Raw genomic sequence first — 25,293 nt, 5'->3', positions numbered from 1 at the left:
TTGTGAGCAACCAGCTAAAGGGTCTTTTATCTCATAAAGTGATGGCAATTTGCTAAGATTTGTCACTTTATAATCAGTGGGAACAACCACTCATACTGAGAATTATGTTTTTCTGCCACATAGCAGTGGTCAGCTATCCAAAAGGATTGTACTAAAAGCTAATTACAGTTATCATAGACAATTAATATGCCAAACGGGTACATAATATGGCAAATCCAGGTAGGACTGGGTTAAATTCTAGAGCTGGGTTTACACACTGCAACATCGCAAAGGACATCGCTGTAACGTCACCGGTTTGGTGACGCAATAGCGACCTCCCTAAGTCTCTGCTAAGTCTCTGGTGAGCGTTCAAACAGGCAAACCTCGCCAACAACTCAACAGAGATCCGGACCTGCAGAGCGACCTAGCTGGTTGTTTGGGGACGTTGATAAGCAGCCTTTTCAAAGGGAAGTTGCTAACAAAGTCTCTGCAAAGTCTTTCACACACTGAAACTTTCCAGCGATGCATGCTGCACAGCTGGAAACAAAGGACCTAGGAATGGTCCTGAACGATTTGTAACAATTACAACTTCACAGCAGGGGCCAGGTCGCTGATAAGTTTCACACACTGCAACATCGCAAACAACATCGCTATTGCGTCACCAAACCGGTGACGTTACAGCGATGTCCTTTGCGATGTTGCAGTGTGTAAACCCAGCTTAGTACTGCAGGGCTTGATTACATGCACCTGGCTAGCTTTGACTAAGGCCCCTTTCACATTGTGTTTCAGTGACTCCGTCGGGGCATACGTCCGAAATCCTGCCCCTCCCCCCACAAAACATGTTTCGGACGTATGTGCCGACAGGGCCATTGAGTATAATGGAGCAGACAGAGCAAGCGTATGCTCTGTCTTGCACCATTTTCGGGTGTATACGCTTTCTGCAGGCGGATGCCCAGGCATAGCAGACTACGTTCGGGTGTCCGCCTAAAAAAGCAAATACACCCGAAAATGGTGCAAGATAGAGCATAAGTTTGCTCTGTCTGCTCCATTATACTCAATGGCCCTAACGGCGCATACGTCCGAAACTTGTTTTGTGGGGGGAGGGGCGGGATTTCGGACGTATGCCCCAACAGAGCCACTGAAACGCAATGTGAAAGGGGCCTTAGGTTCAGGGCATGTGTTCACCTGAGTCTCTGAGTCTTCTAGGGATTGAACAAAGTGCAATATGTGGAAACTGCTGAGGGACCTGGCTATTCAATGGGAGCTGTGGACGGAGTGGAATACATCTGTTTGGTACTGGAAGCTACAGGAGCTCAGGCTGAAAAGGACATCGATACTGGTAGAACCGAACCCCTTGTTAATGGAGGGTTTGCTCCAAGAAAACAAACTGTAAACTGTTTGAGCGAGCCCTTACTGACATATAAGTGCCTGCTAAATCAACGGTTTATTTGCTATTATACCTTTTTGACTAGAAGAGGCTGTTTTTGGTTGTTTAACCCCTAGTAGTTTTATGAAATCAATAAAACGGTACATATTTAAAGCAAACATATTACCTATGTGAATGCTACCTAATACCTATCTGAGAGAACCAATCTCTACAATACACATAATATGGTTGATCATTGCCATATGAGTTTTGTGTATTACATACCAAGCCTATCTGTTCATACATTGTGTGTATGTACATTTAGGACATTCATTAAAGATTGCCTTTTCAGCACTATTGTGTCACCACTAAAAGGATTGAAGTATCATATTCCTCAACTTGGTACACTCCCTTTTATATTAACAATCATCTGAATGACCTTTTAGTCAACTCAATTCTATTATTTCCATGGAAGGATACCCTGTTTAGTGGTACATGACGGCTTTGCAGTCTTGAAGATGATGACTAGTACATGACTAGTGACTAAACCACAAAAATACAAAGTTTTTGAGACTGCACATTCCCTTCTTACTGATTTATGTTTAGTTGAAGTTACTTCTCCATCTTTTTTACTTTTTAATACAGTATTTTATACACTTTTGGGTGGATAGAATGTTTGGTAAACTCCAAGGACAATTATGGCCTTTTCAGACTTAGCCTAGGTAATATGCATAAGTAGAAACATATAGAGCCGGATTATTGCATAATCCAAATGATTCCTAGACGATGACACCAGAGGTATCTGAATATCTGGAAGTTCTCCATCTCCCATACTCCACTGGAATAATATTCACCTTTGTCAAACTTAAGGCTACATGATTTATAATTAGACAGCTAGCTCATGTCTATGGTCAGGTTTTGCATTTTTCTATTTCAATTCATCACCATATTAAAGATCTTTGCTATAAGTGACCAATGACCTCCTTGCTTAAATCCACAGGCTGAAAACTCAAAACCTAGGGCTGTTATCTAACTTTTCAACTGGATTCACACAATCTTGTGTCACAGTCTGAGTAAAGACCGTAATGCACAAACTGATCATGGGTCTCATAACTTAACATTCTCACACATGCCTATGAGGCTGATGAATTCAGGTCAGAAGTTCGAAATCGAACTTTGACACATAAATGTGGTCCGTTTATAAGGATGAAATGGAGGCACTAAACGATCGCTGATCAGTAAACCTTTGTAAATTGTCGACAATTTAGTAGCCTTTTTACACAGGCATACCGCAGTAAACAATGTGCACTGAACAATTTATAATAATACGTCTTTCAGTGTTCATTGGCTGCCATAGTTCTTGGCAGTGTGAGTCCTGTTTAACGTGGCGCTGACACTCCTGTAACTGCGCTAGCACAGAAAGTGAGTAATTGTTTTTTTAATTGGGCCAAAATTGGGAATGAGAAAACCCCTTTAAGGGATAGAATACTGTTGAAAACAGCATAATCAGGAACTAAATACATTGTATAATATATAATGAACAATTATAACAAAGTAACTACATTGGTTTGCTTGTAGTAGTTTAGATGGACCTACATGAACACATGCGTCAATTTATAGCATTCAATCTGTAAAAGAGCAGAGTATAGTAAAATGACATGGCCCTTATATGATAATTGTGAATATCAATATCCCAGTTGCTACTCATTAATGTGTGTTAGTATGGCGCTGAGGTAAGGGTGGGAAATAAACAAAGCTACAGATGAGCGGACCTGTGGAAGTTCGGGTTTACTGGGTTCAAAGGGACTTTAGATACGGTTCAGTTAGGAACCTGAACTTGACCTGAACTGGATCCCGGAGCCCAAACCCCATTGGAAATCACTGATTGGGAAGTTCGGCTCTCCGCCCACTTACAGCCAGCCATAAACAGAGCACTTCTGGGGGACGTAGGGCGTTTTTTTTTTATTTGTACACACTACATCTGATAACGCTGTTTTTACCCACAGTCAGAGACATTCAGGGATTATCAAGCAGCTTGCACTAGGCCGAGCACTGAGCGTACCAGAGGACTCTGATGCTCAGTCTAGTGGTTTACATACAATAGCACCTGAACTAAAAATCCGAACTTTACAGTTCGTATTCGCTCATCACTAGTTCTACTTTCCAGAGTCCCAACTATAACTATTACAATTTAAATTTAATGCTACTGTACATGTTGTAAAAAGTAATAGGACTGTGTTAATTTTTCTCTTCATTTTGCATGTGAAATTTTTTCCTATAATGTTCATTGGGAATTGAGATAAAAAAAACTATATAAAATATTTGTATTAAATTGATAAAAAAAAATCCTTGTGTAGCGCCCCACGGGGCAGGTGCGGTAACCTACTCGTCGCTGCGCCGTCGACTGTCCTCGTCACGGGCGGCCTAGCCTGGCTCCATTGCCCCGAGGCGTTGTGAGGTGTTTGTCATGACGCCACCTGTGGTATGCGCCAGGGAATGGGTAGCCGCTGATGTTGCTGTCCTCCGGGGCAGATGGTAGTAGCAGCTATGGGTGGTATCGCTCCCGACAGGTGGAGTGGGCCCCGGGGAGGATGATGAGCAGAGTAGTAATGGTGGCTCAGAGCGGCAGTACCGGTAATAAAGAGTCAGAGTCTATCACTGCGGTTCCAGGTTGTTTACTCACTTTGGTACGGTGCCGCTCACCCAGGTAATACCAGTCACTTGCAATGATGGGCTCCGTCAAACCCGAATCCCTTTAGAGATCAGTCCGGTTTGGTGTTCGGTGGGTTTTCTTGTAACGCTTGTCTATGGATCCCCTGGCTTGAAGTGACGATGAGACTCTGGGTTTCATGAGATGTACTCTTGTCCCTATATGCAGGTGCCGCGGTTCCGATATGGGGTCCGGCTTGATGCGAGTCCCCGGATCCTCCCTGGCACTGTGTTGTCAGGCGCTGTGTGGTCAGGGAAGCTTGAAATTTTCCCTGTCCAGGCAGATTCTGCAAAACCAACGTGAAGTATGATCTTCCCTAGGGTCCTGCCGCCCTGCATGGCATCGATTCTGTGGGGAGCAGATTCACTTTCCCCATGGCAATCGTGTGAACTTTCTCCTCCTTTCGTGAGATGCGACTGCTCCCTTCCTCTCCGGCTGGAAAATTCTGTAACTGTTGTGTTGGCTCCTGACTCCCCCTGCTGGCTGCACCTCCCTTCTCCCAGGTCCTAAGCTAGTGGGACTGGGGCCCCTGTTGAGGGCATCCTGTAAATGCTACTCTGTCGGCGACCCCTCTATTACCCGACCCTAGCCCAGTCCCCAGTGGGAACAGGGCAACCTGGTATGTATTTGAGTGTGTAATGTGGTGAAACCGGGACTGATCTTCTCAGGATCCGGGTTTAGCATTACACCCAAATTTGGGTGCAATACTCTGTGGCAACTGAAGCCTCAGGGGCGCCACACATGCACACATGGATATTAAAAGTTAGTTGGTGAAATAGCTTGGTTTTTACAATAGAAGCCGCTTATGAACAATATACAGTCATCTTTAGCTCCCATCTCCTCTCCTGTCCAGACTTGGTATTGTCACATTATAATAATAGATTGGAGAGTGCCTTGAATGAAGCGGTACCTGCTACAAGCAAAAAGACACAGGCAGCAGCAACTCTGGTACACTTTAAACATGTTTTCTCCAGGGTTTGCTCAAGGTGTGCCAAGTGTCTGTGGAGAAAATCACTTTCAGCAGAAGACTTCCACCAGTATAATGCGGGCGTCACACGAGACGATCCATCGTGCGATATGTATTCGGGGTCACGTATTTCGTGACGCACATCCGGCTTCATTGGCGACGTCGTCCCGTGTGACACCTAAGAGTGACTCCGAACGATCGCAAATCGGTTACAAATCGTGTATCGTGTACTCGTCGTTTATTTTTTAAAAATCGTTTATTCTTCCCTGCGTCGGTTGTTCATCGTACCCGGGGTAGCACACATCGCTCCGTGTGACACCCCGGGAATGATGAACTGCAGCTTACCTGCGGCTGCCGGCAATGCTGAAGGAAGGAGGTGGGCGGGATGTTTACGTCCCGCTCATCTCCGCCCCTCCGCTTTTATTGGTCGGCGGCTGTGTGACGCTGCTGTGACGCCTATCGTCCCACCCCCTTCAGGAAGTGGATGTTTGCTGCCCACAGCGACGATGCTCAGCAGGTAAGTACGTGTGACGGCAGTTTAACGACTTTGTGCGCCACGGGCAGCGATTTGCCTGTGACGCACAAACGACTGGGGCAGGTACGATTGCTCGTGCGATCGCAAGATAGATCGTACCGTGTGACGCCCGCATAAGGCATAAGTCTACTTTACCACCCTCATCACATCACTAGCTGACAGTCAAAAACGGCTCTTCGAAAACTTCCACTCCCTCCTGAGCCTTAAGGTACAGGCCCCGGTCACTAACCTCAGCAGTGACAATCTGGTCACTTATTTCCTACAAAAAAAACAACTACATCTGTCAGGACATTTTTGCAAGATCCTCTCAGCGCCTGGATCCCTTCCCACACCTCAAGCTCATTTTCCATCTTCGAGAGTATGAAAGAAGAAGTGACCAGGCTCCTCACTTTTTCCTGCCCTACAAACTGCACCAGTGACCCTATTCCCTCACATCTCCTCCAGTCCCTGTCTCCAACCATCACTACCTACCTAACAAAAAAATGTAACCTCTCTCTTTCATTTGGTATTCTTCCTTCTTCATTCAAACACGCTGTCATAATCGGTTTACTTAAAAAAAAAAAAAATCCCTCGCCCAAAAATACACTGCTAACTAGAGACCTGTCTTTAATCTTCCTTTTATCTCTAAATTCCAGGAACATTTGGTCCACTCTTGTCTAATCTGCTAGCTGTTAGATAACTCTCTTCTTGACCCATTACAATCCAGTTTCCGCTCCTTAAGGTACTGTCACACATAATGAGATCGCTAGTGAGATCGCTGCTGAGTCACGCAGTAGCGATCCCATTAGCGATCTCGTTATATGTGACACCTACCAGCGATCAGGCCCCTGCTGGGAGATCTCTAGTCGTTGCCGAATGGTCCAGGCCATTTTCTTCAAAGGCGATGTCCTGCTGGGTAGGACACATCGCTGTGTTTGACACTGTGTGACAGGGTCACAGTGACTGCTGAGATCGTTATACAGGTCGCTACTGTGACCTGTATCGTTCCTGCATCGTTGGTAAGGTCTGACTGTGTGACATCTCACCAGTGACCTCCCAGCGACTTACCAGCGATCCCTATCAGGTCGCATCATTTTCGGGATCGCTGGTAAGTCGTTGTGTGGGACTGGGCCTTTACACTCTACTAAAACTGCCCTTACTAAATTCTCTAATGACCTATTAACAATAAAATTCAATGGACATTACTCCCTACTGTTTCTTTGGGATCGTTCTGCTGCATTTGATACTGTGGATCACCAGGTCCTCCTCACAATGCTCCTAATCTATTGGTCTCAAAGACATCATTCACTCCTGGTTCTCTTCCTATCTCTCTGACTGCTTCTTCACTGTATTGTTTTTACCCGCTCTTCTTCTTCTTCTTTAACCTATTGTGTTCCCCCATTTCCTCATACATTGTAAGTGTAACGCTCGTACCGGCGTCCCCTCACTGTCCTTCCTTCCCCGGTGAGAACACCGGCACTCTCACCTTTCCACCACCCAGGGGTGTCTGCTCTGTCTCCGGTCACTGCTGCTGTTTCCCATTGTTTGAGCAGTCATACCCTTTTAATAAAGGGACAGTACACCCTGACCTGGAAGTGCCTCTCAGCAGAGATGAGAAGCAGCAGGTATTTAAGGCACCTTCCCTTAAGGGAGGTGCCTAGGCAACGAGTTCTATACCTTGTTAGTTCTCAGGTCCCTTGTGCTGCCACTGCTGTTACTATGCTGTATGCTGTTGCTGATTCCTGTCTGTTTCAGTGCATATCAAGTCTGTTCCTGCAACTACCCAAGTCGGCCACTCCTATGATGTCCACTGCTGCCGCACCTATCCATACCGGCTGCTCATACGAGATCCGTTACTGGTGCTGCAATTATCTACACCGGCCGCTCCGGTAAGATCCACTGCTGCGGCTTCTACAACCAGAGACTGTTTGTGTCTGTGGTGCCAGCTGCCGAGGTACTATTGCTCCCCTCGGGCAACCCTATGTCATCTACCTACCAGAATGTGTGTCTATCGCCACCTCCTGTGATTTTAGCTAAGTTTCAGTAGCTGTTCTAGTTTCCTCTTCCAGGCCAGTGATCAGTACCTTCAGTCCAGTGGATCCCCTAACCACTTGCTCGATCAGCGAGCATTACAGTAAGCTTGCAAGCAGAGCCCTCACGCTTCATGTAACTGTTTAACTATGTGTCACTTTGCTTTGTTTTTATTGTCTGTACATATCCCGCTAAATAGAAAAGTTGTGTGGAATATGTTGGCGCCATTTAGATAAAATTATTATTAGCATTATTATTATATGAATAAAAGTCAATCGTGTTTTTGAAGCTATTTTCAGGTGTTTTTTTTAAATGGACAAGCTCAAAAACTCTGTGCACATAGCCTTACTATATGGAGTTGACTCTGACTATCCCCTGGTACATATACATTTCTTCCATTAAGTCATTTAAGGGGAAGCTGAAAAACTATCTCCTAATATGTTATTGTTAAAATCTTGTGTAAGAGAAAAATAAAGCATCAACTACTACAATAATTTGCAAGAATCCTGCAAATGGCATAAATATATAAAACCAAAAGGTAGATTAAAATAGAACTATCCGATCACATGGATGAAGATTGAATGTAATGAATAAAGCCCGCTACACACGCTTCAATATATCTCACAATCCGTCGTTGGGGTCAAGTTGTAAGTGACGCACATCCGGCATCGTTTGTGACGTATCTGCGTGTGACAGCTACATGCGATCAGGATTGAACGCAAAACCGTTGATCGCAAACACATCGTATCATTCTCTAGAATTGAGCGTTTTGTTGCAAGAACCTAGTCAATTGTAACGTGTGACATCCCTCATACGATTTTGTTGTCTGATGCTATGTGCGCAGGTGTGCGCTCTGCACCGCAGCGTAAAAAAGGTCTGCTTCAGAGCGCAGCTGAAAAGCTGCGTTCTGAAGCGCCTCACAATGTCTGTCATTCACTAATCTCTGTCAGTCCGTCACTATCTCTGTCCCTCACTCTCTGTCCATGTCAGTCTATCCCCCTCTCTCATATACTCACCGATCCCCGATCCCCGGCGCTGCACGGCATTCACACTGCTGAGGCGGCTTTTACTGTTTTGAAAAAGCCGGCCGCCCATTAAACAATTTCGTATTCCCTGCTTTCCCCGCCCACCGGCGCCTATGATTGGTTACAGTGAGACACGCCCCCACTCTGAGTGACAGGTGTCACACTGCACCCAATCACAGCAGCCGGTGGGCGTGTCTATACTGTGTAGTGAAATAAATAATTAAATAATTAAAAAAAACGGCGTGCGGTTCCCCCCATTTTTAAAACCAGCCAGATAAAGCCATACGGCTGAAGGCTGGTATTCTCAGGATGGGGAGCTCCACGTTATGGGGAGCCCCCCACCCTAACAATATCAGCCAACAGCCGCCCAGAATTGCCGCATACATTAGATGCGACAGTTCTGGGGCTGTACCCGGCTCTTCCCGATTTACCCTGGTGCGTTGGCAAATCGGGGTAATAAGGAGTTATTGGCAGCCCATAGCTGCCACTAAATCCTAGATTAATCATGTCAGGCGTCTATGAGACACCCTCCATGATTAATCTGTAAGTTACAGTAAATAAACACACACACCCGAAAAAATCCTTTATTAGAAATAAAACACACACACACATTCCCTGGTTCACCACTTTAATCAGCCCCAAAAAGCCCTCCTTGTCCAGCGTCATCCAGGGTGTTCCAGCGTCGCTTCCAGCGCTGCTGCATGGAGGTGACCGGAGCTGCAGAAGACACAGCCGCTCCGGTCACCTCCACACAGCAAATGAAGACAGCCGCGCGATCAGCTGCTGTCACTGAGGTTACCCGCGGCCACCGGTGGATGCAGCGGTGGCCGCGGGTAACCTCAGTGACAGCTCAGCTGATCGCACGGCTGTCTTCATTTGCTGTGTGGAGGTGACCGGAGCGGCTGTGTCTGCTGCGGCTCCGGTCACCTCCATGCAGCTGCGGTGGATGCGACGCTGGATCATCCTGGATTACGCCGGACAAGGAGGGCTTTTTCGGGGATGATTAAAGTGGTGAACCAGGGTATATGTGTGTGTTTTTATTTCTAATAAAGGATTTTTTCGGGTGTGTGTTTATTTACTGTAACTTACAGATTAATCATGGAGGGTGTCTCATAGACGCCTGACATGATTAATCTAGGACTTATTGGCAGCTATGGGCTGCCAATAACTCCTTATTACCCCGATTTGCCAACGCACCAGGGCAAATCGGGAAGAGCCGGGTACAGCCCCAGAACTGTCGCATCTAATGTATGCGGCAATTCTGGGCGGCTGTTGGCTGATATTGTTAGGGTGGGGGGCTCCCCATAACGTGGAGCTCCCCATCCTGAGAATACCAGCCTTCAGCCGTATGGCTTTATCTGGCTGGTTTTAAAAATGGGGGGAACCGCACGCCGTTTTTTTTAATTATTTAATTATTTATTTCACTACACAGTATAGACACGCCCACCGGCTGCTGTGATTGGGTGCAGTGTGACACCTGTCACTCAGAGTGGGGGCGTGTCTCACTGTAACCAATCATAGGCGCTGGTGGGCGGGGAAAGCAGGGAATACGAAATTGTTTAATGGGCGGCCGGCTTTTTCAAAACAGTAAAAGCCGCCTCAGCAGTGAGAATGCCGTGCAGCGCCGGGGAACGGGGATCGGTGAGTATGAGAGAGGGCTGGTAACTTCAGTTACTCAGGAGTTTAGCGGTCACCGGTGAGTCTTCACTGGTGACCGCTAATCAGGACGCGACACAGACAGAGCCGCAGCATCACAATGAAGTCGGGTGAAGTTCACCCGAGTTCATTCTGACAGTGCGGCTCTGTCTGTGTCTGCTGTCATCTGCCATTCAGCTCTGCTACATGGCTGTCTGTGTCTGCTGTTAGCGGCCGTGTAGCAGAGCTGAATGGCAGATGACATAGTAAAAACGCATCCCACATTACACACGCATTACACACGCTTGGCAAGTCAATAAATAAAAAAAAAAAAAAAAGGTGCCCAATGCATACGTCACAGAACACATGATCTAAAGGATCGCACACACAATTGACCAATTTAACATAGACTACTAACGCTCGTGTGACAGCAAATGAACGACCAACGTGAAATCTCATAGATCCCGTATGCAACCTGGGCGTGTCACATCGCAAATGCGATTGTACAACTAATTGCAACGTGTAAAGTGGGCTTAAGGTTAAGACATGAAGAGTTAAATGAACCAATCTTAAAAGATCTTACCTCAATGATACTTTGAAGCTCCTCAACATAGACACGCTCTGTTTCTATTAGTTCATTTATAATATGGCTGCCAAAAAAAAGTATACAATTAGATTAAGACTCGTTTCATATTCTTTATTGGGATTTATTGTTCACATTTACGACATGGTTTATAATCTCTTTTTCACAATTATACTTTATAAATTCTTAAATGCCAATAAAAATGGAAGTGAGTAGCAGAAATTACATATATAACTAAATCCTGAATGCAATGATTGACTTTCACGTTATACAAATAACAATATTCAGAGTTTCCAGTCCAACAGTTACAAGCCCATTTGGTTCACATCTGAGATTTTTGGTAAAAAAGAAAATACTTTATATATCTGTTTTATGGGAATCTCAGGTAAGGTTAAATGGTTAATCCCTATCATTACAGGCACTGTCATGGTGCATTTTGCTGGAATTTTTATTATTTTGCTTGTTGATTGCATTAGCTTGTAGGAAAATTGGCCAGTTGGAGGGAACCTGTCACCACTTTTTCAGCCTATAAACTGCGGCCACCACCAGTGGGCTCTTATATACAGCATCCTAATATGCTGTATATAAGAGCCCAGGCCGCTGTGTTGATCGTAAAAATGGGCCATCTCCGTTCTCCGGTGTCGGCGCCGTCCTCTTTCGGCCATCTTTGTCTTCTTTCTTCTGTAGCCGAGGTGCATGACACTTCTACGTCATCCACACTCGTCGGCATTGAAGTCCTGCGCAGGCGTACTTTGATCTGCCCTGAACAGGGCAGCTCAAAGTAATGTTGTGCGCCTGCGCGGGACCAGCGAGTGTGTATGACGTAGGATGTGTAATGCACACATGCTTCAGAAGAAGGACGAAGATGGCCAAAAGAGGCGGCGCCGGCACCGGCACCGGACAACGGAGACGCCCTTATAGCCCAACTCCAGCACAGCGCGACCGTTAGGTAAGTATTATAAAGTTTTTTTATGTTATACACAGCGGCCTGGGTTCTTATATACAGTATGTTAGAATACTGTATATAAGAGCCCAGTGGTGGTGGCTGTATCTTATAGGCCGAAAAAGTGGTGACAGGTTCCCTTTAATATGTAAAAGTTTCACAGAGGCTTGGTAATAATAATAATAATAATAATATTAATAATAATAAATTAGTAAGAATTTTTTATTTCTAAAGTGGAAATATATTCCACAATACTTTACAATGAATTTTCCTGGGTAGTACATTCCAGAAAATTGGTGCAGCTCGAGAGAAGTCTTGGAGATAGCAGTAAAGGTTTGCAATATTGAAGATGTTAAGGCCGCTTTACACGCTGCGATCTCGCTAGCGAGATCGCTAGCGTGCGTACCCGCCCCCATCGTTTGTGCGTCACGGGCCCGTGGCGCACAACATCGCTCGGACCCGTCACACTACTTACCTGCCTAGCGACGTCGCTGTGACCGGCGAACCGCCTCCTTTCTAAGGGGGTGGTTCGTTCGGCGCCATAGCGACGTCACTAAGCGGCCGCCCAAAAGAAGCGGAGATCGTAACATCCCGCCCACCTCCTTCCTTCCTCATTGCCGGCGTCCGCAGGTAAGGAGATGTTCGTCGTTCCTGCGGTGTCACACATAGCGATGTGTGCTGCCGCAGGAACGACGAACAACATCGTACCTGTAGCAGCAATGATTTTTGTGAATAGGGGAGCATGTCACCGATTAGTGATTCTGCACGATTTTGCGACCATTTTCGATCGCACGTAGGTGTCACACGCAATGACCTCGCTAAAGCGGCCGGATGTGCATCACGAATTATGTGACCCCAACGACATTGTTTTACCGATGTCGCTGCGTGTAAAGCGGCCTTTAGTCTTAGGTCATTAGGGGAATGGAAAGGTTGATAGACAGAAATGAGGAAAAAGAGATAAGGTGGTGCAAATCTGTGAAGAGCTTTGTGGGTGAGATTGATAAGTTTTTATTGGACTCTGTAGTGAATGCGAAACCAGTGCTGTGACTGGCAGGGGGTAGTGACATTGGTGTAGTGGTTGGAGAGGAATATCATCCTTGCTGTTGCATTCAGGATGGATTGGAGAGGGGAGAGTTTAGTAATAATGAGACCAATTGGTAGAGAATTGCAATATTCCAAACGGGAATGAGTAAGAGCGACAGTAAGAGTTTTTGCAGAGTTAAAGGTAAGAATAAGTCAAATTTTAGATATGTTTTTGAGGTATAGTTGACTTGAAAGAGGGAGTGATTGGATGTACAGAGTGAAGGAAAGATCTGAGTCAAATATAACCCCAAGACAGTAGACGTGTTGCTTGGGAGTTATGGTCGAACCTCAGATGGAATTGGTAATATTGGGTTTAGGAAGGTTAGTAGAGGGAGAAAGCACAAGGATTTCAATTTTTGACAGATTCAGTTTTAAATACAGGGAGGACATTATTTTAGAGATAGCAGAAAATAATTTTGTAGTAATGTGGAGATGATGTCAGGCGACGAGGTGTATAATTGGGTGTAAGCAGCATAGAGATGGTACTGAAAATCAAATCTTCTGATGGTTTGTCCAATAGGGGCAGTGTATAGAGAGAAGAGAAGGGGGCCTAGGACTCATCCCTGAGGAACCCCGACAGTAAGGGGAAGGGGAGAAAAGTGGAGCCAGCAAAATATACATTGAATAAGCAGTCAGAGAGGTAGGAGTAGAACCAGGAGAGAGCAGTATCCTTGAGTAGGATAGAGCGGAGCATAGTGAGGAGGAGCTGGTGATCCATGGTGTTCAATGCAGCAGAGAGATCCAGGAGGATCAGCAGGGAGTAGTGACCATTAGGCTATGTGCGCACGTTGCGTAAATACATGCAGTTACGCTGCGCTTTGTAGTGCAGCGTAACTGCATGCGTCCTGCGTCCCCTGCACAGTCTATGGAGATTGTGCAGGGGCCGTGCGCACGTGGCGTCTTAGAGCGCAGCGCTTCGGCTGCTGCCCGAAGCGCTGCGTTCAAGAAGTGACATGTCACTTCTTCCGTGCGCATTGCCGGCAGCTCCTGCTCTGTCTATGGCAGGAGCTGCAAGCAGAGCGCATGGAATCGGCTTTTTTTTTTCTCTACGGACATTTTCTGCAGCGATTTGAAGCGCACATGTGCTCTTCAGATCGCTGCAGAAATTTCTGCAGGGCTAGTACACAACGTGCGCACATAGCCTTAGATTTAGCTGTTTGTAGATCGTTGGAGACTTTAGTAACAGCAATTTCAGTAGTATATAAGGAGTGGAAAATGGATTGTAAAGGGTCAAGAAGAGAGGTATCTAAGAGATGGTGCATTTGATGGGAGTGGACCAAATGTTCAAGAAGTTTAAAGATGAAGGGAAGATTAGAGACAGGTCTGTAGGTAGAAGCACAGTTATGGTTTGTTTTTTTAAGTAATGGGTGTAAGCTGGTATGTTTGAAGGAGGAGGGAAAGACACCAGATGAGAGAGTCCATTTTTTAATTAGGTGAGTGGTGACAGCAGGGGAAAGGGAATGAATGTGTGAGGAAATAGGTTTATGGGTGCAGGTAGGAGGGTGAGAAAATATAAGGAACCTGGGAACTTCTTCTTCCATGATCAGTTCAAAGACAGAAAGTGACCTAGATGATGTATAGGAAGGAAGGAGGGAAGAGAATGCAGGTATTAAGGGATTGGGAGAAAATTTCCTGTCGGATATAGTTAATTTTTTTCTTGAAATAATTGGCCAGATCGTCAGTGCTGAGGTTAGAGGTTGGGGCCTGCACTTTTGGTGAAATAAAAAACAAACAAACGCTGGAGTCATGCTTTAAAATAAATTTCGAAAGGCTAACAGATAACTATGTGATAAAAACAAAATCAACATGTATAAATACATGTGTGGTCAATATGAAGGACTGGCACGTGACTTATTCCTTACAAAGACAATACTAAGGACCAGGGGGCATACACTGCAAGTGGAAGGAAGGCGATTCCGGCAGCTAAAAAGCAAAGGGTTCTTTACAGTTAGAGCAGTCAGACTGTGGAATGCCCTACCACAAGAGGTAGTGTAGGGGGCAGGGGTCAGCTTCCCCGTCGCGGGGGCTGCTCGGGGAGATCGCGCTCGGATCCGGTGCCTTCTCCTCGGTGGCTCGAGTGGGCCGGACCCGGGGCTCGAGCAGCGCTCCTCGCCCATGAGTGAAAAGGGGGTGGAATTGGGCTTTTCGGGAAATATAGAGTTCGTGATGCCACCCACGGGTTGTGGTGATGGTGGGCACCACTGCTGCTGGTGACGGGGTTCCCGGAAGTGATGGTGGGGAGCAGCTAGGTGTTGACCCCTCCGTGGATAGGGGCTGTTGGACCCAGGGCCCGTTAGGGGGGAGGGTTCCGCAGGATGGGTTTTGGCAGGGTGCAGGGTTGCGGTGCAGCGCAGCGTGGTGCCGGATGGCACAGGTGTACTCACTCAGACACAGATGGACAGAGTCTCTGGTAAACCAAACGGCTGGATGGATGGGGCCCGCAGCCGGCTGCGGTGTTCTCCCAGGATGGGATGATGGTGGCTGTCGTTTCCCTGCACCTGTGTTTTGTATCTTGACTCCAATGCCTGGGCACCGGTAGTCGTATATACATATACGTGCCGGAGGAGCCCGTTTGCCCACAGACTCTGGCCCTGTGGATCTCTGGCCCTTGGCGGTGACGCTTATCCGGAACGGTTGGGCTGTTGCTTTCAATCGGGACTTGGGTGGGAATGAACCCCTGAGATCCAGACCGCAATCAGTAAATTTGACTAAAGGTTGGCTTCGAGCCTAGTCGGGGTCTGAGTACCCTGCCTGGTGCTTGGCTCCAATCGGCTCCCCGGTTCGGTACCGGCGGGCCACCGCCCGACCCCGGTCCTACGTTTCCACTGACCGTCACCAACTCCTGCAGACGGCCACCACCGTCTGCCTACCTTGCTGGAAGTGCCTGGGCTCCAACCCAGACACCAACAGTTTCACTCCTCACACTCTACTGCCCACAACTGGACTGACTACTGTGTTTTCCCGCCTCCAGGCCTGTGAACTCCTCGGTGGGCGGGGTCAACCACCTGGCTCCGCCCCACCTGGTGTGGACATCAACCCTGGAGGGTGACAACAAGGATTTAATGTGTGACTGGTGTGACCTGTCCAGGGAAGGGGGTATATGGTGTTGTGTCTGTGACTACCTGGCTAGGCCAGGGTGTCACAGTAGTAATGGCAGATACTATAACAGCTTTTAAAAAAGGGCTGGATGATTTGCTCAGTGCACACAACATTGTTGGTTATAAATTATTTAATGGCGAAATGTATAATTGGTGGAGGAAGGTTGAACTAGATGGACCTAGGTCTTTTTCAACCTATGAAACTAAAATGCTTAAGTAACGCTATTTTTCGATGAGGTAAAAAGGAAATTTGTGAAATGGTTATCAACAAATATTCAAGGAACGTCCGATAATTTCCAAAAGAAAGGCATTTCACTATAGTATATGACGATGCATTATACGTACACTGTGAACTTTTATAGATCATGTTATTGACATCCCTTAAACTGACTCCTTGTACAATGTAATGATACCTTATTTCTGTTAGATATTGATTTTCTAAGTAGAGCAAACTGAAGCAAGCGTTACCCAAATGAGGTCTTAAGAAATATTTCACATAACAGTTGGGAATATGGGACATTTTGAAATGTTACGGAAGGTTTCCTCTTTTATGTGTTGAGATCAGAGATGCAACATCTATGAAATGCTGCATGTTGCACAGTTTCAATACATTGTGTCATATTGAGCAACATTTCAATACATAAAACATACTCCGTGCTGAAATGTCCATACATTAGATAGTGGTTTTCAGTTGGTTTTGCTGTCCTAAGTCTAAGGGCTTATTCAGATGCCCGTTTATTACATGTAGGATTAAAATGACAGTAGTTTCATTAGTGATTTTGTGCAGTTTCATCAGATTTTCATTAGAATGTCCTTCGAGTTTGGTCAGAGATACATCAGTTTTTCTTGAATGAGCAAAAAAAGTATCTTTACTTCCTCCTAACTGGCATCCCGTGAGAAAAGGACCGCACTCAGATGGCACTAGAGTGCTGTCCGATATTTACACGGACCCGTAGACCTGCACTGCCAATTTATGATCCAATACTTGAATCAATATCAGACATGTCTCTGTGAATTTCCGCTCGGCCTGCAGAAAAATGGCCATGTGGAACAGCCCCATAGACTATGTCAGGTATGAGTTCTGTCTTTGAAAAACACGGATAAAATTTATATGCGAAAAACAGACCTCTCAATAAGCCCTAATTAGTATGGCCACCTTAATGCTGACGCATATCAAAAAAAAGAATGCTATGTGGTAAGCCACTGTCGTGAGCGTGTCGCACCCTGCTGAGACCTTTAGTTGATCGGAGATCCATTTTAAAACCCGCTCATCATTTATCTTGAGCAGGAGTGCACTTATTTCAATTTGGTGATGAAGGGTTTAAGGTCTCTTATCCTGTAAGATTGACTTATAGCTGTTAATCTCATCTGCAGCCACAGCCTTCTGCTATATAAACCCACTGCTCAATCTCTCCTATGCCAGCTATAGATCATTCTATGCTGACCTGTGAAGGAGTTTTCTTTTGAGAAAGCTGTGGTTCTCTTTCCAGCAGAAATCTGTTGAGTCCCTTTCAGGAGACAAATTAGAGTTTCTGTTGTTGTTTCTGTTTTCCCTTGTCTGTCTCCCCTTCCTTGTGTTGCGTTTATATTAGTAATAAGACTAGCGTCTTGCTTGTTTGTACATTAGGTTGAGAAATGCTGTGGAAGAGAGAGCGCAATAGGGTCTTACCCGGTAGGGATATGGGATATAAAGGGATCACGGTACACTCACCTTTTCAGGTTGTGCAAGTCACAACCCCTATGTAGCACATTCAGTAGTGGTATCAGCTGCAGCCCTGAGGTGATTGGTATGTAGTAGGACATAAGTAGAAATCGGGTATATACTGTGCTGATACTCAATAGTATATTAATAAAATTCCTTTATTGTTCGTACAGGTCTACGCATTTCAGAGACATCCATCTCCTTCCTCAGGACATCAAAGGATTGTTCCATTGATGTCCTGAGGAAGGAAACGGATGTCTCTGAAACATGTAGACCTGTATGAACAATAAAGGAATTTTATTAATATACTACTGAGTATCAGCGCAGTATATACTCGATTTCTACTTACGTTATACTACATAGCCTGTACATTAGTCAGGGCAAATTCAGAGTCAGCTAGGGCCTAGGCATGTGATCGTGCATGGGGGGATGACCCATCTAGGGACGTTAGGAAGCTCAGGGATCAGCTACAGGTGAGTTACGTGGTGACCCCTCTCTCTTCTCCGAAGGGGCAGGGCCTTCCTTTACATCTTCCCTGGCGGACTCCTCCTCTTGCACCGCACGCTGGGTGCTCCCTCGCCCGGGCATTACTGGTACCTATATTTTCCAATACTACTATTCTGAAGAGGGGATCCAACAAACAAGTCCAAAAAAATATTATATTAAAAAATACAAAATTTTATTCTATAAGATTAAAAAAGTCCATCATTAGGTCATAGTAAAATTGGAAGCAAATTGCTTCCAATTTTGCTATGACCTAATGATAGAATTTTTCCTCTCTCTTCCTCTGCCTGGACTTGTCTGAACTTGTTTTCTGCCTCAGGCCAGCTAGACTCCTCAGTGGGCGTGCCCATCTGCCTGACTCCGCCCACCTGGTGTGTGTGTCTGAACCCGAGGGAAGAAATCAGGTATCACTGGGGATGACTGCTGTGAACTGCTGGGGGTGGGGGTGTGTGTGTGTTGTTACTTGTGGCCCCTGGCTTGTCCAGGGCGCCACATTCCCCCTTAGTAAAATGCAGACCGTCCGCGGGCTGCACGTCCATCACCGGTTTTATTTTTCACGAACTGAAAAAAATAAAACATTTTAAAACATTTTCACGCATGCATTTTTTCATAAAACTTCCCTTACGGGAGGCATATCACTTCAACCGTTGCAACAACAATACACTTTTAATAATAACAATGGAACAGGTCCTTCAGTCACCCACCCACACAACCTGGCCCTGATGCTGCCCCTAAGCAAATGGGCAGCACCCCTTGCCCCAGTCCATCACCAGGCTGCCCGAGCGGGTACTTCGCTGCCGTTGCGGCCGGGCGGACTGCCGGGACCGGTGGCAGGGTGGTGATGAAGGTAAAGCCTGGGGACCCCAGGTCTGGGCCCTCCCTCACAGACGCTGCGAGCTCCGCTACCGGTGACAGGGGTAACGGGTCGGTCGGGGCGTTGGCCGTGGGCACGGGCACTGAGGTTTCAGCGGTGCCGGACGGGACATCTCGTGCAGCGGTGCTCCAGGAACCAAATACTTGCAGAGTCCTGGCGTCCCTGCTTCCACAGCCGCGGTTCACATGCGGCTAGACGCCGTCCGTCCCCCTTAGTCTTTTTCCTGCTCCTCCTCTACAGGGGCGGGGTTTCGGCTTTCGCGCCTCCACTACTCGGGAAGACGCTGGAGCGGGGACTTTTCGCGCCCAAAATGGCGGCTTCTCAAAATTTTCGGCCGGACGCCTCCGGCGGTCACAAGGCGCACCTCTACCAGACGGCAGAGCGGTAAGATCCTGTTCGTGACGCCAAGTTGTCGCGGGCGGAGGAGGGGACGCTGCGCTCACCCACTGCTCGGGTCCGGCTGCTACTGCTCGGTGGCTCGAGTGGTGGGCCGGATCCCGGGGACTCGAGCGGCGCTCCTCGCCCGTGAGTGAAAGGGGGATGGTTTGGTTTAGGGATATTGTCCGTGAGACCACCCACGGTTGTGGTGAGGTTGTGACACCACCGTTGCTCTGGACGGGGATCCCGGGAGCGATGACGGGGAGCAGCTTGGATGTAGTTCTTCCCCTCCATGGGTAGGGGGATTGGTTGTCCCGGGGCCGGGGAGGGAGGGATGGCAGGCAGGTTACGGGGCCTGGCGAGGTGCGGGGGCAGCGCGGTGCCGCACGGCACGGTGGTACTCACTCAGCCAATGATGAATACAAAGTCTCCGGTAAAACAAACGGCTGGATGGACGGGTCCCACAGACGACTGCGGTGTTTTTCCCCTGACCCCAGGTTGGTAGTGTAAGTCCTTTCCTTCACCTTCGTGTACGCTCCTCCTGTGCTCCGGTTTCCAGCTGGCTCCCCGGTTCGGTACCGGATGGGCCACTACCCTGTCCTGGCTACCTACGGTTCCACCAAGACTGTCTTCCCGGCTCCTGCAGACGGCCACTACCATCTGCCTCACTGGCTACACAAGGGACCTAGGCTCCAACCTAGGCCCCAGTCTGCGTCTGCCTCTCTGCAGACCTCCTCTCTCTTCCTCTGCCTGGACTTGTCTGAACTTGTTATCTGCCTCAGGCCAGCTAGACTCCTCCGTGGGTGTGCCCATCTGCCTGACTCCGCCCACCTGGTGTGTGTGTGTGTGTGTGTGTGTCTGAACCTGAGGGAAGAAATCAGGTATCACTGGGAATGACTGCTGTGAACTGCTGGGGGTGGGGGTGTGTGTGTGTTGTTACTTGTGGCCCCTGGCTTGTCCAGGGCGCCACACTAGCAGTTATACATAGCTCATGAATATGCTGGACTACCTGGCTGCACGCCAAGTAGTTCTATAATGATAATCTAATGCTGATTTAAGAGTGATTTTAGTACACTAAACAGCCTAGTAAGTGACACATCGCTGGAATCAGGATCTCTGTCCCTACATTATGCTGCTCTCAGATTAGGTGGCAAAAACCTGGTGACAGTTTGCCTTTAAAGAATCAGGTACAAAAAAAAAGTTAAATACAAAACGAAGAAGAAAAGGTTACTTTAAAAAATTGCAAATGAAGAAACAGGGACAAAGTCCTTTAGTTTTCTGGTTAAAAAGGAGCATAATATGCAATGATGCAATCAATATCACATTCTTCATGAGCTCTGTTCTGCAAACAATGTGGGGAATTTCAAGGATTATGGTGAAGAAACATAGGCAATCAGCCTCATTTTTTACATGTACCTCTACTGTCCATGTTTTCCAAGGATAGAAGATGCACCCACTGTAGTTTATAGGCATAATTACTGTTACGGTTCGGGGTCCTTCGGAGTCTCAAACCGGTTCAGTCTCGTCATTGACTCCCACATTGGGATCGGTTAACTCCGCAGCGCTACCTGTCCGTCGCTCGAGGTGTCGGGCTGACAGGCATCAGGTGGCTAGAGTCTTCTACCGTTCTGAGCCTAAGTGCTCATTTAGCGCTACCGCGCATGCGCGAGTTCTCGCAGCCTCTTCAGGCACTAAGTGCAGGATTACCGCTATCGTGCATGCGCGTGATGTCATCGCTGACGCGGTGGCCACTGATTGGCTCACGGTGACCTCAGCAATGATGCGGTGGCCGCTGATTGTTTGCGGTGATGTCAGTGGTGACGTGGCGGCTGCGGGTTGGCCGCAACTGGCGCCATTACCACATGCCGTGTGACCTGGGCCAGGGAGACGGCTATAAAAAAATACGTAACCACGCCCATCGGGGCATGAGCGTCATTGTCTATGGCTGCAGCTCAGTGAGCAGACTGTGCTGCATGTATGCTTGGGTTCCAGTGCCATTTTTCCTGCAGTGCTTGTGGCAGGTGTGTGTGTGCGATAGGACAGAGTTAATCAGGGCTAGGCGCTGGTACCAAGTATTCGTATCTCTGTACACCTGTGTCTTGGCACGGTGAGGGTCAGTCTCTGTCCTATCAGTCCTTGGGCAACCAGTAACGCTAGCTGGGTAGCCCACTAGGTCTGATGTGCCCTTTACGCACGTGACTGGCAGTCTGCAGTGCCTGTGGCAGACTTGTGTTGGGGCTGCAGGCGGCTCTGCTTTGTGTTGGCGCTGCTCTGCTCTGTGTTGACTCTGCTCTGTGTTGGCTCTGCTCTGCCCTGGCGCTGCTCTGTGCTGGCTCTGCTCTGTGCTGTGGGCGGTGAGGCAGGGTCCGCCATTCTGAAGATGTCGGCGATGAGGGCTTCAAAGAAATAGCGCCCGGAGGCTGCGCATGCATAGATGAAATCTTGAGCAGAGAGCTCCATCTGCGCAAGCGAGGACTCTGGGCGCCATTATTTGAAGTCCTCAACGTTCACATCTTTAGAATGGCCCGTACCTCACCGCCCGCCGCAGTGCCATCGGCCGCCGTATAGAGCAGCGGCGTGCCACCGTACAAGAGCAGCCGCCCACCTTACAGGGCTGCACAGAGCAGCGCCACCCACCGTACAGAGCTGCACAGAGCAGCGCCGCCCACCGTACAGAGCTGCAAAGAGCAGCGCCGCCCACTGTACATAGCAGTGCCGGTCGCCATACAGAGCAGCACAGCATTGCTCCAGCCTCCTGTGACCCCTCTCCACCACCAAGTTCACACAGGGTATCTTTTGGTGCGTTTTTGAAATTACAAAGATGCATGCATTTCCTTCTTCCAGCAAAGTCTATGAGATTTCTATTTTGCTGTCCACAATCGGCATCTTTTGTTGGCTACATCTTGGCTGTGTTTTTAAAGATGCAGCATGCCAATTCTTTTTCCAGCGTTTTGACAGCGTTCTTGAGCCTTTCCATGTATTTGGCAAAACGTGGTAAAAACGCAGCAAAACACATGCGTTTTTTGATGCGTTTTTGCCGCGGGTGCATTTTTTGGGGCCAATATCACTGTATCTTAAGATACAGGTAAAATATATCTTTGTACTGAGTTAGCCAGTAGAGATAAAAAAAAAGTTTGTTTAAAAGAACTGAGATTTATCTATGAACTACAACAATATTTATGGCCACAACAGTTTGCCCCCTTCCCATAGTGATAGTTCTGCTTCACATAACTTGTTTTTTTTCTTTTTACTGCCCCATTCTATGTCCTGTTGTGTATAAATATGTGACTCTTCAGATTGTGTTATATTGAGCCTGATGAAGAGACCTGAGTAGTCTTGAAAACTTGCTATTATTACCATCTTTTCAGTTAGCCATTAAAAGGTATCAACCACTGAGGACTTCAGTTCTTTTAGGCCTTGTGCGCACTGGGAAATGAAATTTCCTTGAGAAAATTCCGCATGCTCTCAAAGATTACCGCACCCGCGGTAAAAAACCGCGGGAAACCGCACCCGAAAACCGCATGCGGTTTGCCGCGGTTTGCTGCGGTTTTACCGCGGTATTATTCGCGGTATTGCCGCGGTTTTGCCGCGTGCGGGTTGGGATGTGCTTTATTGCATTCAATGCAATAAAGCACATTGGTAAAAAAAAAAAAAAAAGTCATTTAATTCTGAGATAGTAGATAGACAGAAGAATAGATAGAGGGATAGATAGATAGACAGACAGAGGGATAGATAGATAGATAGAGGACAGATCGCTGCATTTCCCACGGTCGGCAGTGAGTTCACATTACCGGCCGTGGGAAATGACCGGTAATTACCTCTGCTGTCTGCTGCTTTCATTCAGCGCTGTGGCTGGATGGAAGCAGCGCAGGACCTGTGGATTACGCCGGAGCTTTGGTGCGGGAGGGGTTAATAAAATGGTGAACGAGGCTTGTTTGTTTTATTTAAAATAAAGGATTTTTCGGTGTCTGTGTTTTTTTCACTTTACTTACGGGTTGATCATGTCAGCTGTCACATAGACGCTGCCATGATCAAGCCTGGAGTTAATGGCGGTGGTCCCCCACCATCATTAACCCCTTGTATTACCCTGCTGCCACTGCTACACAGCGGCAAGAAGAGCCGAGGACACGCCGGTAGTGCCGCATAATGCATGCGACAATGCCGGGGCAGCTGCGGCTGATATTCTCGGCTGCCGGAGGGGGAGTGAGGCGGGGGACATTATCCCTGCCCCTCTCCCTCCCCAGCCTGAGAATACCGGGCCGCCGCTGTGTGCTTACCTCGGCTGGAAGGTAAATATGCAGCGGAGCCCACGTTGTTTGTTTTCTATATTTCCGTTTTCTTTCTATGTGTGTTCTATGTGTCTGTGTTCTATGTCTGTGATGTCTGTGTGTGTCTGTGTTCTGTGTCTGTGATGTGTCTGTGTCTGATGTGTGTGTGTGTTTACTCTCTGCACGGCTTCCTCTTCCTGTAATGACATCACTTCCCTGCAAAACCGCAGACAGGCGATGTACATTACCGGAGGTAAACCGCGAAATACCGCAGGGAATAACGCAGGAAAACGCAGTGAACCGCACAGAATTTGCTGCCTGCGTTATTCCCTGCGGGATTTCATGATTAACATTGGAGTCAATGGAGTGAAATCCCGCAGCGATGTGCGGAAAAGAAGTGACATGCACTTGTTTTTGCTGCGGGATTCCCGCAGCAAAACATGCAGCTGTCAAATTCCGCCTAGTGCGCACAGGATTTTTTTTCTCCATAGGATTTGCTGGTGATTCACTGCAGAGATGTTATGAACATTTTCTGCAGCGAAACATGCAGCAAATCCGCGAAAAATCCACGGCAAAATCCGGTAAGTGCGCACATAGCCTTAAACAAACTTTTTGTATCTTAAGATGCACTGTGTGAACTTAGCCTAAGATGCACTCATTTTCCTCACAAATTTTAGGGAGGAAAAGTGTGTCTTTATAATCTGAAAAATACTGTATTTTAAAAGTTTTTCCACTTGTAGTTCTTGTCTCCTTTTGGTGTGTCGTGTTTTAAAGCTGCTTTATTTTGGATATGTACTGGTGTTTGGCTTTAGATTACATGCATTTTAGGTGCAGAAACCCACTAAAAACATTAGGATTTCCTCGTTTCATTCCAGTCTATGGGGGACATCTGCTCATAAATCCCATTTTTACGGTAAGAGAACTTGACGTTGCGGGTTGCAGACTTGCACCACAGGACATTATATTGTGTATACAAGAAAAGTGGACATAAGATTTCTGTAAATCCCTTCCGCTTCTTAGAACTGTAAGGCGTTATTCACACAGGGCGTTTTTGCTGCTTTTCTTGGCAGTAATAAAGCTGTGGTTTTTCCTGGTTTTTTTTTTAGTTATTTGTCCACAGTAAATGTTTAAACAAAGTTAGTTTAATTCACCAAAAAAGCAGCAAAAACCCAGCAAAAAAATGCAGCTGCGTTTTTTCACACTTTTTGCTTTCAATGGTGAAAAAGGCAAGTGTCTGTGTGCAGATTTCTGGGATTTCATAGCTTTTGCTGGTACTGTAAAAAGCAGCTTTTAATTAGCATTTATTTGCATAAAATCAATGAAAAAAAATAAACCAAAAACGCCCTGTGTGCACATAGCATCAGATGCTGTGTTTTTTTGTTACCCAGAAAAAATATTCAGAACCAAAAACTGATTGTGGCCACTCAGCCTATTGTCCACAATATTCAGGAGCGGGGAAGGGTAAAAATATATATTCAGAGCAATTTATGCAGTAAAACTGGTGCAAAATAGGTTACAAAAATATGCAAATGAGGGTAGAGCAGGTAACCATAGCACCTCAGCATCCAATCAGATTGCAGCTTATGTTTTCGATCTATACTAAGATAAGTAAAAGCTGTAACGTGATTGGTCG

General features: G+C 46.9%; 1 protein-coding gene across 5 annotated transcripts in view; it reads right to left on the bottom strand.

Annotated features, from left to right (window-relative positions):
* Positions 1-25,293, bottom strand: part of MCF2L2 (MCF.2 cell line derived transforming sequence-like 2) — a 644,468-nt gene that overhangs the window by 209,394 nt on the left and 409,781 nt on the right. For all 5 annotated transcript variants that reach the window (XM_075340561.1, XM_075340557.1, XM_075340558.1 and 2 more), the window contains exon 16: positions 10,811-10,877. In XM_075340561.1, the coding sequence (XP_075196676.1) occupies positions 10,811-10,877 (67 nt within the window). The remainder of the gene's footprint in view (positions 1-10,810; positions 10,878-25,293) is intronic.

This window comes from Anomaloglossus baeobatrachus, chromosome 3, assembly GCF_048569485.1.
Source record: "Anomaloglossus baeobatrachus isolate aAnoBae1 chromosome 3, aAnoBae1.hap1, whole genome shotgun sequence".
In the NCBI taxonomy this organism is placed as follows: domain Eukaryota; kingdom Metazoa; phylum Chordata; class Amphibia; order Anura; family Aromobatidae; genus Anomaloglossus; species Anomaloglossus baeobatrachus.
This window is presented reverse-complemented; position numbering and strand designations above follow the sequence as displayed.